The following is a 15,815-nucleotide window of genomic DNA, read 5'->3' as shown; positions in this document are numbered from 1 at the left end:
AGTTCTATTCTATTAATTACCAATTGCCTATAATATAAATTAATTATGTTGCCATTCTCAAATTTAATTCTCTGATAGGGTTATTTCTACTATTTTTCATTTCAATTGAATCCAATTTACTAGCTACCAAATTAGATTGACCGTTTTACTGATTTCCCTTTTTTTTCTGCATTTAGTTAGCTCCTTCTTGTTTGTTTGAGTGCTGATGTGTTTGTATGATCTTAGCAGAGTTTTTTAAAATTTCTTTATAATTTTGTTATCCATAGAACCATGAAACCATTAGCCTGGAATGTACAGGGATGTGATAATCCCTTCACAAAAAACCATTTAAACCACCTTTTATCCCAAGAAAAACCTGAAATTCTCTTCCTCTCTGAAACCAAATCTCAAAAACCTTTGGTTAAGAGACTCATGTCATCCTTTCCCAACTATCACATTATTGATCCCATAGGACTAGCAGGAGGTTTAGCTATTGCTTGGGTAGATGGTTTCCGTTTTGACATTGTTCATTGGAATATAAACATGATAAACATTATAGTCCAAACAAACTTTGATTTCTAAAAAATAGGTTCTTACTTGCTTTTATGGTAGCCTTTATCCTGCTACCAGAAATGAAGCTTAGAAGTTCATGGAGGATATAGAACACCAAGTTAACACTAGGAATATGCCTTGGATAGTAATATGAGACTACAATATGATTTTTCACCAATCAAAAAAGCTAGGAGGTCTCTTTTTCAACAACAAAAAATGAGTGAATACTACCATAGAATTCTTGAAAGACTGGGACTTTTCTACTTAGGATATTAAGGCTATGATTTTACTTGGTACAACCATAGAAAGGGTAATAAAAACATCAAAGAAAGACTACATAGAGCCTCTCAAAATGCTAAATGAAACATGCAATTTCCTGATAATTCTTTAACCCACCTAGTAGTTGTAGGATCTGATCATTCTCCAATTTGTTAACTCTGAACACTGGTCCAAAAAAGGAACTGGGTCTTTAAATTTTAAATTTTATGATACCTTGCAAAAAGAAAATTCCTATGTCCAAATTATTAATAACTCTTGATGTCGTAACTTAACTGAGGACCCTTCTTCAGACTTAGTTACAAACCTAAAGTCCATAGGTATCAACTTACTAGATTGGAAAAGAAATATCTTTGGTATTCCCATTAAACAAATTAATAGACTTTTAAGGGAAATAAAAAGGCTTAAATCTTGTAGAACCACAAAACATCAACAGAAAAAACTAAGAGAGAAATTTCTAGAACTAGAAAAATTATACGCAACTCAAGAAGCTATGGCGAAACAACAATCTAGAGACAATATTATAAAGCTAGGAGAAAGAAATACTAACAGGGGGTTAGTCGTGGGAGAGTTCGAGAGATTTTAATGTATTTGGGTTTTCTCATGTTAGTCCTGAGGGAGTTTGAGGGAGTCTCTCCAAATCCCCGTTAGTCGTGGGGGAGTTTAGAGGAGTCTCCTAAACTCCCTAGAAAACACCTGTTAGTCGCTCCAGAGTGTTTAAAAAAAGCTCTTGAACTCCCTGTTAGTCATAAAACCCTACAATACTAGGGAGCTGGTTGCTTTGGGGAGTTCGAAGGAGTTTTTAGTGTATTTTGGTCTCACAACAAATCTCTCAAAAGAGTAGAGATTTTAGTGTATTTTGGTCTCACAACCAAATTTGGTTCAAAATCTTTCTTTTCAAATCATACGGATTTCTCAAATCTCACCAACAAAAATGTTGTTCCCAACATGATGAAATGATTGTCAGATGATGGCCATTATGATACGGTGAAACATTTCTAGGAAAATATTAGGATAGTGATCTAGAGTCCATGAAAACGTGTGGATATATAGATTTGTTTAGATCTACATATCCCGTAAGATGCACCAGCAAAAAAAATGTAGAAGTCTTCACAATTAGCGCTTCCCTGAGTTGAATTACATTACCACTTCTGCAACCACCGTCAAAACTATTTTCTCACCGCTACCATCACCACCTATAACCAACCACTACTCCCTTAACCACCCCAAATAAGAACCCTAATTTTAGAAATAAATAAGATTCAATAAATGCTATAGCTCGGAGAAAAGATTTTGAACCAAATTTTAATTCCATCACAATATGTGACACATTTGGTCTCTCTCGGTGGACAGTTAGTAAAAACTTCAACAGGAAAATGTGGAAAAATGTTCGTGAACAAAGGGAGTTAGAATTGTATGGAGACCGTTAAATTGAAGGGAAAAAAATTATCTCGTTGCACAAAATAACATACTATTGATACAGAGATATGATCATTTTCATTTATTTTTTTTCTTTTGATTAAAGATCAATGTTATTTGCAAATGAGGGTTTATTATTTCTTAAAAGAGAATGAGTTAGGAGTGAACTCTCTCAAACTCCCCCAAACTCCCTCTAATAAACTCTCTCAAACTCCCTACACTCCCCCAAACTCCCTGAACTCAAAAACACCAAACTCTCTCAAACTCCCTACACTCTCTCAAAATCTCTCAAAATTCCTGAGATTTAAAATACACTCAACTCCCCAGAAATCACTCGAGGACTAACCCCTGTAAGTACTTTTATACAATTACATGAAAAGGATGTAAATAGAATAACATTGAATGCCTGACGAATAATCAAAACTTAATGGTTCGTAACAGAGAAGACATAAGTGTAGACACCTCAATTTTACACGGTCATGAATGCCACCGGAAAGTCGTATCCGAAGTAATCTAAGTGTTCAAATCCAGTATGAGTGCAAACTAGGGTAATAGTCCAAGTCCAAAGCTACCCAAACTCAAAGGATGACCCAATTAGTTATTGTCTGCTCATTTTTAGTCGCAAGTGGGGAATTCATTTCATAAATCCTCACCCCATTAGTACCATCTTCAATAGAGTGTGAAAATATTTTTTTTAAATGACACATAAGATTTTAGATCCCCATTTAGTATAAAAAACATCTCCAATGGTTAGGTCCTATAAACTATGAGGGATCAAATACTAAATACGAAGGTGTTAAAGAAAGTCTTAACTACACCTTCGGGATGATCCTTAACTAATTCCATGTCATCAATTTTATCTCAAAAAAATAATTTTTAATATGGAATCAAACTAAATATTATTTTTTAATATTTATCTAAATATTGTATAACCTTAACTACTGGAGATGAGTTTTAGTATAAAAGGTCTTATTAAGATCCAAGGATAAAATCTAAATAAATGGGGTCTAACAATGACATTCACGTAGAATTTTTTGACCTACTGTTGGAGATGCTCTTACTAGCTAGTCCCCAAAATCCACCAAGTTCGGACCAATTCAAATATCCACCGACCATCAACTAAGTCCACCCAGTTCATGTTCGTTTTCATATATATCTATCGAGTAGTGCAATCCCCCATCCCAAGCAATATGTCGACATACCCGGTTTCCTTTATTCCCAAGTTTTTTCCAACTAAGATCCTAGGTTTAAATGAAATCTTTTTTATTTCGGTAATAATATCCAATAAATTTGTGAATATGAGAATAATATTTTAATATTGAGCAACAATATTTAGGTTTTAAAATACAACCGTTTGATCTTAGACATTCAATCCTAGGGTCCTAGTTAATTAGAAGAGACTATAAATACAACAATATTTAGGTTTCTACCAAGGGAGTCGTAAGAATCAATAGAGAGGGAGATTGCGGTGAGAAAACCGGTGGAGAGAAATCAATTAAGTTCAAGAAAATCATTTGATGTCTCGGATACACGGCAGCTAGCATTGTTGGATTCGCTCAAGTAACATAACAAAATTCTCGACAACCAAACAGGTAGCCTCTAGCACATTATACTTCATCTTTGTATCGACAATTTGATCGTGTAAGGAGAATTAATTGATAATTGAAAAGCATCCATCGTTTCTTAACACCATAAGTCCATTGTTATTCCCTTTGTTTAATTTGAACTTGGCTTATCTAATTGCTGTAACACGGTGATCAAGAACTCCATTTTTATTGCTTAGATAGTTAGATACGAAGTTAAATAATGTCCACTAGATGAGCACGTAGTAGCACCTTCAGTTTTATTGGCCTATATCATTGATATAGAATACGTCCATAATAATTGTTTTGGTGACTGATATGTTGATCCAATATTCCGTCCCTTATTAATTGATTATTAAATAATAGCAATAATAAGTTTGGTAATTGATACCTAGCTAAATTGGGGTCTATGCCACGTAACTGGGACCTATGGATTTTTTCATCCACCCCATAAAGAATGATAAGGGGTGTTTAAGTTTGATGAAACTACCATTTTACCTCTATTAAATATTAATACTACTAATTTGTCCCATCAAATCCTAATCATAAAATTAAAAATTAAAATCAAAATCATAAAATTTAAATACTAAAATCAAAATCATAAAACTAAAATCATAAATTAAAAATTAAAATTAAAATCAAATTCATTTCCATCTCCACTTCAACTGACTCTTCTTCTTTTTCTTCTCAACCCAATCCTATAAACTAGGTTTTAGTAACATAAAATTGCTCAAAAATTGAAAATCTTGAAATCAAATTTTTCCTGCTTTATCAGAATCGGTTAACGTTAATGTATATGTGATCTGATTGCAAATAGAAACGGTTTATGTTTATGCCCATAAAGACCGATTGTCCTTGATATGTTTTCTGGTTCGAGAAATTTGAACTAGAATCGGTTTACATTAGCACTTATAAAAACCGATTGTTGATGTATAATGTTAGAATCGGATTTTATATGTGTGTCGAGTAAACCGATTGTTGTTCTCAATTTTTCTGTATCTTTTTTTGTTAGAATCGGATTACACGAGTATTCTTATAAACCGATTCCTGTTGTGTAATGTCAGGAATCGGTTTTTACATATGTATCGTGTAAACCGATTCTGGTTAACCCGTTTTTTTCAGTTAATACTCGCTCGTAAAATGAGTATGAAATCATACTAGATTTCATTTCATTAACTCGGGTATAGAATGAAGTTTAATTTTATTTGATGTTTAACAACACATAATTCACAGATAAAAAAGATAAAATTTATCCACAATCGGTTTACGTTCATGCCAATATAAACCGATTATGGATAATCGGTTGATTTTCATGTCCATATAAACCGATTCTGGGTAGAAGCTAGTTTCAAAAAATCTCTGTATGTTTTTTAGGTTGCAATTGGTATATGTTTTTGACAATATATACTGATTCTGAGTCGGTGTTCTTCAAAAAATTTCAAATTTTAAATTTTTTCATATTCAGACGATTAATTAGCACAAATTAATTTCACATCTAACACTATATTTTACCACTAATCACCCGAATTAACACTAATTAATCAGGGGAAAATTAGCCATTAAAAAAATAGTTGGTTAAGGGGTTTCTATAAATTACTTCTTAATGACCCTATTTTGTCATATAGCTATAGACCCCAATTTAGCCAGGAATTGATATATCGACTTCGATTGCATTTGATTATCAATAATAATAATTATTTCATATTGATTCGATTTTAATAATAACAATAATTTTTGTTTTGAAATTTGATTTAATTATTCAATCGGGGTATCTAATACTTTGGTATTTTGCAGGGGATAGTTGTATATTTATCTATTTTACATATTGCAATTGATTTAATTATTCAATCGGGATATCTAATATTTTGGTATTTTGTAGGTGATAATTGTACATTTATCTATTTTGTATCCTGCAATCAAAACGTAGCATTCCAATTATAAAGTAGAGGTCAATTTTCGGATTGGACGGGCTAGGTGCCTCACACTAGGGCTGTCAATGGGTACCCATTACCCGGATCCGGAACCGGACCCGGTATATTAGGGTCCGGTTCCGGGTCCTAAAGTTGGACCCATTAGCTACTTAGGATCCGGCGGGTAATTACCCGATTGGACCCGAATTTAAACGGGTCCAAACGGGTAATACCCATTGGGTACCCGTTTATTCATTCTTTTATTCATGTTTTTAGCAAAATTATAAGTATGTTTTCTAGTTTTAGCTTTGATATTTTACTCATTTAAATTTTTTCTCTTACATTTAATCATTATTTAGTACATTCATAAGAAATAATAATAATTTTTTATAAAAATTACTTAAATCCAAGCTAAAAAGAGAAATATATTAAGTTTTTGAGATTTTTTAAATAGTTTTCTTTAGACCCAATGGGTACCCGGAACCAACGGGTACCCGAATATTTAAACGGGTCCGGTTCTGGGTCCACAAATTTAGGAACCGGACCCGGAACCGTTAGGAACCGGACCCGACCTTTATAAGTAGGGTCCGGGTCCGGGTCTAGTGATACCCGGGAGGACCCGGACCCGTTGACACCCCTACCTCACACCCTCCTAGCTCGTATCTTGATTTCCGGACCAGTGTTTCTTTTGCGTGTCAACTCCCTAAATTGGGTGGCGGCTTCTAATAATAATTCCAAGTGTATTTTTCCATTTAGATATTTTAGAGATCCTAAGCAATTTCGATGGTATCTATAGTGGCGACTTCATTGGGGACTTTGAGAATCTACCTCGAAAAATAATTGGGATTTTAGGGTTTTGATTTTACACTACTCGGAATTTGCACATGCACACGTGCATGCACCCATTTGCACATTTGCATTCCATTTCGCATTGTCAGATGTATGATTCTTAGGAAAACAAGTGGCTAGTAAGCTGAACTCGTGCCTTGGGCCTTATGGGAGTTACCAGCTGAACCACCACAAGTCTTTTCCTAGTACCAAAGAAGACTAGTCTAACTACGTCTGAGGTATATTTTGCTTAGGTAACCCAAGCTTACCCGATAATTAGTTAAACCTGCGTGCACGTGCATTACTTGAAAATTGCATTCATTGTTGCACAAAAACCGAGGCATAAGCACCCTTGTGTTACCATATATTATGTTTGTTTCTTTGAAAACAGGAACATGACCATAGAATCCGAAATGGCTGGCGATAGAGCTGTCAACGGGCCAAGCTATGGTCAACCCGCCCCTGGCTTGTCAACTCGTTAGCGGGTTAGGGTCAGCCCTAACCCTAGTACTATTCATCTACAAGCCCAAAATCCCAACCCTAGCCCTAGACGGGTTGGATTGTTTTACTAAGCAACGCAAAATCAAGTATTTATATTTACAAATAATTTAATTTTTCTGGTGCTAATGAATCAATATATTCTGAATTTGATCTCTCTATTTTATTGATATGGAATATGAAGGGATTGATGAATCTAAAATAATACGAAGGATTTAATCACTAATTGTTATTTATTTATATGTACATAATAAGCGTAAAATGTGTTTTTTATTTCTTAGGTGTAGGCGTCTTTGATTTTATTGAATGTAAATCTGAAGTTATTGGTTGGCATTCAAGAGTAAATAAGATATAAATTTGAGATTATTGAAAAATCTAAAATGATATCAGGGGAAAAATATTTTTGTGTTTCACATCAACACTAAAACCAGACATATGATTATATGAGCATATACTCACGGGTTGGCGGGTAACCCGCGGGTTGACCCTAGCCCAACTTGTTTTCTACTAGGGCTAGATATGCTAACCCTAACCCGGATTGTTTATCCAACGGGACAAGACGAGCCGGGTTGAAACAAGCCAAGCTAGGTCCAACCTGCGGGCCGGGTTGAAAATCGACAGCTATGGCTGGCGATGCTGGGGCAGTGTCCTGGTTGCGCGAACAATTCCATAAAATGCTGGATACCAAGTTCAATGAATTGATAGCCAAGATGAAAGCCGAGACCAAGAAGTTAACTCCCGAGGCTATTGCTGAGTCCAGGGAAAAACATGTCGGGGCTGATATGGAAAATGACAAAAATAACCATAATGATGAAAAGGTTAAAGATGATAGTTTTGATGAGGTTAAAGATGACATTTTTGATGAAATGGGATAGACCATGGCACGAGAGAAAAAGTTGTCCCAGAGGCTCAAAAAGATTGAAAGGGCCTTGCAGAAAATGGGTGAAGGTACAATAGATACACATGGGCTATATCCTTATCCCGATATTCGTTTACCTCCTTGCTTCAAATTTCCGGACATGGATAGATATGACGGAACTGGGTGCCCGAAAATCCATATTCGCATGTATGTTGGGTACTTGAAACCATTAGGTATCAATGATGGGTTGTTAGTCCAATTGTTCTAAAGAAGTTTGACCAAGATGGCCTTAAATTGGCTGACGAAGACAGACCCAAGTCTAGTTTCGACTTGGAAGGATACAGTTGATATGTTTGTGAGATGGTTTACGTTGGTCCCTGGGATTCAATTTACTCAGAAACACTTAGAGGTGATCCGACAAGAACCCAATGAAGTATTTACAGAATACTTTCCACGTTGGAGGACTAAGTCGTTAGAGCTCTATGAGAACTTAACCGAAGAAGAGATGGAAGATATTATAATGAATTGTCTGAACCATGAATATTGGAACCGGTTGATATCATCTTAACATCCCACATTACACTCTTTATGGAAGGCGGTTTCACAGATTGAAAATGCATTGGACACAGGCAGAATGACAAGGTTGACCATCCCAGAGGACTCTAATAGGAATAATTACGGAAGGGCCACATTTACAGATGAAAATCAAGTAAATATTGTGCGAGTTGCATCACCTACAGGACCATACCAGGGGCATGCCATATGTCTGTTATGTAATCACAATTCTGGAGTCTGCCGCTAGTAATTTTGTTGGGGTGTACTAGTACCTTGTGATAGTTTTTAGATTAGCCGCTAGGATCAGTACACACATCTACTTCTTGTTAGTCGATTAGATTAGGGCTGCGGCCAATAAATGTGTAAGGAAACCACCTGAGGCGGCTAAGTCAATGAGTAATAAATTTTAGTTTCATCTTCTTCTTCATTGGGCTGGTTTTTGAACCAGATTCCCTTCAATTCCTTGACCCTGTGTTCTAATTTGTTGTGGAAATACAACAATTGGCATCAGAGCCGTCTATCCTCACCATGAGTGGAGTTAATCATCCCACCATAAAAGAAGTAAATGAAGATCTTCACAAATTCTCTGAAAAATTCACCAAACAAATTGAAGATCTCTCCTCGCAATACCTTGATCTTGCTGCGCAAAACAAAGAAATCAAAGGAGTTATGCTGTCTAAAGACGATTTCATAAAATACATGGACAGTTATGCAGGAAAGAGGATGGAGGATCAATGAGAACCTGAGATAGAAGGTTCTCACTCAAACAATTTCCACCATAATGGTATGATGTACAATGTTCCACAAGTATGTCGTGAAATCATCAACGCCCTCCGTATGCCTAAACTGGATTTTCCATGATTTACTGGAGAAAACCCCAAAGGGTGGATTCAAAAATATGACAGATACTTTCTAATCAACAACATCAGAGATGAACACCAAAAGGTTACTATGGCGGCTATGCTCCTAGATGGGAAAGTTGATAGATGGTTAACAAATCTTCAAACAACCAGATCTATCACTTCATGGTTTGAGTTGGCTGAGCAAGCTTGTATCAGATTTGAGAATCCTGCAAATGAAAATATTCTGGGTATATTCAGTAAGTTGTCTCAAACTACTACTGTTGATGAATACCTTGAGCAATTTGAAAATTTAAAAGCTCTTTTTTTCGACAATTTCCTATGCTTACTAAATATTATTATGTGATGAGTTTTATTGGAGGACTGAAAGAAGATATAAAGCATGTTGTTAGTATGTTCCATCCTAGCACACTAATGCAAGCTTTTTCACTTGCTAGAATGCAAGAGCAAACTCTAAATACCCAGCAGAAACCAATGAGGGGGACAAATAAATTTTTTCCAAACCATAGACCATCCAACCCCTCAACTTTTTCTCCTAAAAATGTAACCCACCCACTCTTACTTCCCTTACCACCAACACCACCTCAGTCTACCACTCCACTTCCAATTAGAAGACTCACTCCTGAACAACTGCAAAAAAAAAATCCCAAGGCCTTTGCTTTAATTGTGATGAAGTTTATCACTCAGGTCATTTTTGTAAATAACAGCAGTTGTTCCTCATGGTAGCTACAGAGGCTGAAGCTGAGCCTCATGCACCAGTTGAGGAGGTCACTGACACTGAAGATACCCCAGCAGTGGACAGTGATATGAAAATTTCTCTCAATGCTCTTACAGATAACCACATTGGAGAAACCATTAGAATTCAGGCTTTATTAATAATCAACAAATCGCTATTCTTATTGATACTGGAAGCACACACAGTTTTCTTGATTCTGATTTGGCCAAAGCTTTGGGTTGCTACATTCAACCAACTGCTAATTTGCTAGTTACAGTAACTAATGGAGAACAAAAAATTAGTTCTGGTGTTTGTAAATCCATACAGTGGAGAATGCAGGATTATCAATTTGTGGGAGATTTAAGGTTACTTGCTCTAGGTGGTTGTGACATGGTCCTTGGTGCTGACTGGCTCAGAGGCCTTGGGGATATTACTTTCAACTTGTCCAAATTGAGTATCTCCTTCTTTCATCAGAGGGGACATATTACATTGATTGGAACTCACAATAACTCTTCACTAAACAAGATGAGAACTAAAGAAGTCCAAGAATTTTTCAAAACCCATTCACATGGCATTGTAGGCCACATATTCTCTGTTTCTGCTGACAAAACTCCAACACCAGTTCCCCCAATAATTGATGAGGTACTCCAAGATTTTCAAGACATTTTTTCAGAACCTACTCAATTACCACCACATAGGTCTTTGGATCATTCAATTCCACTACAACCAAATGCCATCCCTATTAACCAAAGACCCTACAAATGCCTTTATGTTCAAAAGTCAGTTATAGAAAACTTGGTGAAATAGATGTTACATACTGGAGTTATTCAACCAAGCCATACTCCATTTTCCTCTCTAATTCTCTTAGTCAAGAAGAAGGACAACAGTTGGAGGTTTTGTGTAGACTACAGAAAGCTCAACTGCGTCACCATTAAAGATAATTATCCTATACCAATCATTGATGAGCTCCTGGATGAATTACATGGTTCTTGTGTCTTTACAAAAATTGATTTAAGATCTGGTTATCATCAGACCATAGTAACTCTTGAAGACATATACGACATTGCTTTTAGAACTCATCAGGGTCACTATGACTTCATTGTCATGCCATTTGGCCTCACCAATGCACCTGCAACTTTTCAGGCCCTAATGAATGATATTTTTCAACCTCATCTTAGGAAGTTTATTCCGGTTTTCTTTAATGATATTTTGGTTTATAGCCCTGATCTAGAAAGTCATGCACAACATTTAAAAATTACTCTTTCTCTTTTAAGACAACATCAGCTATATGCAAAAATCTCAAAATGTTGTTTTGCTCAGTCTGAATTGGAATATTTGGGCCATCTAATTACTGCACAAGGAGTAGCTGCTGATCCTGCTAAAGTTGCTGCAATGACTACTTGGCCAACAACAACTATTATCAAAGAACTCAGGGGATTTTTAGGACTCACAGGGTATTACAGAAAGTTTGTGAGACACTATGGGATTATTAGTAAGCCTCTTACTGATTTACTGAAAAAAGACTCCTTCTTATGGAATGAGGCAGCTACACAGGCTTTCAACACACTCAAGACTGCTATGACAACAACTCCAGTACTAGCCCTTCCAGATTTCTCAAAACCATTTGTCTTGGAGACAAATGCTTGTGCTACAAGATTTAGAGTTGTGCTCATGCAAGATGGTCAACCAATTGTTCTTTTCAGCAAGCCCTTGGGACCTGGAGCAATGGGTCTCTCCACCTATGAAAAGGAGCCCATGATAATCGGTTCAACTGTTACCAAATGGAGGCACTATTTGCAAGCCCACCATTTCACTATCAAAAAATTGACCATGAGAGTATCAAATAATTTTTGGAACAAAAAAATCAATACACGCTTACAACAGAAATGGTTAATAAAGCAGCTTGGATTTGATTTGATTCTGCACACAAAAAAGCGTTCTAAAGGTCCATTAATATTCAACTAAAAAGATGGAATTGGTTAGACCAAAAAAACGAAATCGAATTAATTAGATCAAAAAATGAAACCGAATTGATTAGATTAAATAATTAAATCAAACTGATCAGATCATAACATAAGCAAAAAGATGAAAAAATGAAGATCAAAATGCATAAAAGAAGAAATAACCCTTAAATCTTCACTTAGTAGTACACAAAGCAGATCCATGAAATCCAAACATTACAAAATGGATTAGGATTGGCTAAATGTAATCATAGTCAGTCAAATTTGTACGCTTCCCCAAAAATCTATTCAAATTAATTGTTGATTAATGAAGACGGAAGTCCACTATTGTTTCAACAGAAGAATTAAAAAACATTATGGCAAAGAAAATCATATCGATGTAGTTCGATTTTTTTAAAGTTCATGTGGACTTTCTCATTCTTAACCAAGCAAGGTTCTAATTATAAATAATTGATTCAAACTTTAGAGAAGTAGTAGAGATTACCTGGATCCAAACCACTAACAAATATCCACAGATGACGAAATTGCAGCGGGGAAAATCAGATTCAACTATAGAGTTATGCTCATTCAGCGGGAAAAATCAGATTCAACGAAATTTGCTACCATCTTTCATTTCTCTGCGTTTCTCTATCAATTTGCTTCTCAAAATGAAAGAAAAAAAAAGGTATTAAGTTTTCTTCGTAAATAACGTCGGCAGTTGGATTTATTCTTATGGCCCTAGTCTTTTTTATCTTGATCTTCTGTCTCAAGTGCGCTTAGAAAAATTAAAAACCTCTCAAGCCCAAGGCCAAACGAGTGAAGTAGAGTGATGAGAGGGCCAAACACTTTGATTCCCGCTTGTGTTTTTCACCCACAAATCTTCATTATGAGCTCCCATTTTTTCTTTGCTCATCTTCTCCACAGCTGAGATTTCTCCGCTGTGAATCTCCATGTCTCGATCACAGGACAGAAGACATTCTTATTTGGAAGTAATTAAAAGGTGAATCATGTTGTCCTTGCTGCAGACTACCTGGTCTGTACCATTTTCGAAACTTTGAAGAGACTTGGAAGTCGGAACTATGATGAGTAACTTAATTTCCATTTGCCTATCAGGAGAGCAACAAGGAAGCTGCAGGTAAGAAAGCCATTTTCGGGTTTAATCTATTTTCCCAAAACCACCTTTCTATAAACAAGCCCTCCAAGCGGGGCATAGAGAACCACTTTGGGTTGGGGAAAACAATGGAGCCAGGTGGACACAATTGAAGCAGAGCCAGCTTATTGCAATGCACTGCACTTCCAGTAATGCATCTCAAGTTGCCATAAAGAGAAATCTATACCTAACATAACTAAGCGACCATTGGACACAACACGGCCAGCTCAATTATTTAACACCTAATCAGAAAAAGAGAATTCACAAATGCTTGCAAGAGTTAACTCCAAAAGGAACAAAAAGGAAGAAAACAGTCCAAAAACTAAGAAATGCTTGCAAGAGCCACCTAATTATAGTCACAAATGCTTCCATGAAATCCTTGAGAAGGCATCCGAAAAATACAAAATTGGCTAATAGGTTATGGTGGTGAGACAGAAAAACAGGAAAACAGTGAACAAATTTCCAGGGAAATAAAAACTAGATACACCACTTTAATCATCTAAGATTTCACAACTCGGTTATTGTAACGAACTGCTGCAGCAGAGTCCTAGAGACTGTAGATGCACTATAAAAGTAGTGCGCCTGAGCTAGAAACATCGATGGTCCTATGGTTTTGCCCTCTCTTCCAATATCATATGAAATTATTCAAGGATGTGGTTTATGTTTAAATTAAGTTTGCCTAGAAAAAAAGAACACCGATCACTGAGGCAGAGACCAAATCTACTGAACAATCCAAAAACTAGACTGAGGCAGAGACCAAATCTACTGAACAACCCAAATATGGTTTGGTCTTTCTCCATCAGGGTTGCGAGAACCACCTAGATCTCATACAATGGACCTCAAGAACAACAACAATATCTCTGTAAGAGTAAATCTATAAGACAAGAAATTACAACCAAAAACAAGACAGAGATACACATAGTTGAGTAGCTAAACACAAGATTGACAAAAAAAAAATCGCAAACTGAAACAAAAATAAAAGAAAAACAAATAAAAATTTGCAAGATATGCAACAATTTACAAGCAAGGTATCACCATATCATATCATAGCATAACACAATAAAGAGAAACCAAAGAATAGCAATATATCTACAAAATCACAATATTTCATTTATCTGCACTAAATAGAACGAACTCTAGAGGTACGAAAGCAAATAAACAATATCCTGTGATTTCTGCACAATAAATAAAAGCCTCGGCAAAATAGATAGGAGAAGTGACTATTTGAGTAGGAACAGAAAACATAAAAGGGCCAACTAGACTGAAACACACTAGAACCAACAGATTCATGCACAATTAGACATACTGAACTTAGCATATCAAAAGATAAACAAACCACTGCAAATTCATACTAAAGAAGTCACTGATAATTTCAAAATTTAGTGCAGGTAAACATCACTACACCAACATACTTAAATCTGTCTAACATAAACAAAAGTAAAATAAGCCCTACATAATCTTGTTCAAAGCATTAAAAACCATTTTTGTTTGACAGGTTTAGAGTGACAGCCTTCAATAAACTACTCATCATAAAAGTTGTAATACATAGATTTACTCTTCAACTTCAGATGCTCCTCCAGTCTTGTTATGCTTCCTTGCATACCTCTGGTTCCTCAAAAACTTTGGATCCATCTATAAATCATCAACACAAACAACAAAAGATACATAAAATGACTAAAACATTACTAAGATTACAGTGTTCAAATCTTAAGGTCTAGGGTTCGGATCCAAGTAACAACATATCAAAATTATTCATAAACAAAGAGAACTTACTCCTTTGGTTGAAGTGTGTCTTTGCTTCTTAGGTTTCTTAATTCCATTCTTGTGTGCCTTACGAGACTGGTTGTGAGCTGTGTGATTCTTTGACTTGGCCATTTCTAAGATACACAGATACAGAAACCGAAACAACAATCAGAAATCTCTAAACGAATTTAACAGGAAATGAAGAAAGAGAGATTGCTAGGGTTTTACGTACCTGAGAGAGAAGATTTTCTCCTGCCGACTTACAACAGTTTGGTTTTCTAAGAGGTCTAAGAAAGAGAAGAAGGCAATTTAAGGGTTAAGATTTATACTCTCGAACAAACCCTAGTTTGATGTATTTACCGAATTTATCCTTCCGAATTACCCTGTTTGGGAATAAGTATAAGAAAAACCGCATGAGCCATATTTCTATCCTGAAATAGTTCCTCTTATTTGAGCCGTTGTTTCTTAGGTAAATCCAACGATAAAAGTTAATTTCAGCTCTCATCCCCACACACAAAAAAAAAAAAAAAAAAAACACAAATATTTTGGATCTACTCTCTCCATTAACAAAAACAAAAATGGTTCTTTCAAATCTTGTGTTAAGAAGCTGAAATATAAACTGGCTGGTTGGAAAAATAAGACTTTGGTGTGATACCAACACCATTTTTACAGTGTTTTTCTTTTTTAGATTTTTTTTAATTAGTTTGTTTTGTTAAGGTAGTTATTAAGTTCAATTAGAATTATTGCGCAGGTTTGCAAGCCAAGTAATGTCAGCTATAAATATTTGAGTCTGTTAGTTTTGAAACTTAAGCAAATATAATTATTCTTCAAGTCTCTTCTCTACAACTCTCTGCCTCTCAAACTCTTCTCAAATCTCTCTTAAACTCTCCCTTTTCTCGTCTCTTATCTGTATTCATCTGATAGTTTTGCTCTTTTGATAATTGTTAA

General features: G+C 35.6%; 1 protein-coding gene across 1 annotated transcript; it reads right to left on the bottom strand.

The window, feature by feature from the left end:
* Positions 1 to 14,441: 14,441 nt before the first annotated feature.
* On the bottom strand, positions 14,442 to 15,259 carry LOC113334483 (60S ribosomal protein L29-2-like). Its single transcript, XM_026580721.1, has 3 exons — positions 15,100 to 15,259; positions 14,898 to 15,001; positions 14,442 to 14,756 (listed from the first exon to the last, which is right to left on the bottom strand). The coding sequence occupies exons 2-3, from the start codon at positions 14,997 to 14,999 to the stop codon at positions 14,676 to 14,678; spliced, it is 183 nt and encodes a 60-aa protein (XP_026436506.1). The 5' UTR covers positions 15,000 to 15,001; positions 15,100 to 15,259; the 3' UTR covers positions 14,442 to 14,675.
* Positions 15,260 to 15,815: the final 556 nt, after the last annotated feature.

This window comes from Papaver somniferum, unplaced genomic scaffold (assembly GCF_003573695.1).
Source record: "Papaver somniferum cultivar HN1 unplaced genomic scaffold, ASM357369v1 unplaced-scaffold_137, whole genome shotgun sequence".
In the NCBI taxonomy this organism is placed as follows: domain Eukaryota; kingdom Viridiplantae; phylum Streptophyta; class Magnoliopsida; order Ranunculales; family Papaveraceae; genus Papaver; species Papaver somniferum.
This window is presented reverse-complemented; position numbering and strand designations above follow the sequence as displayed.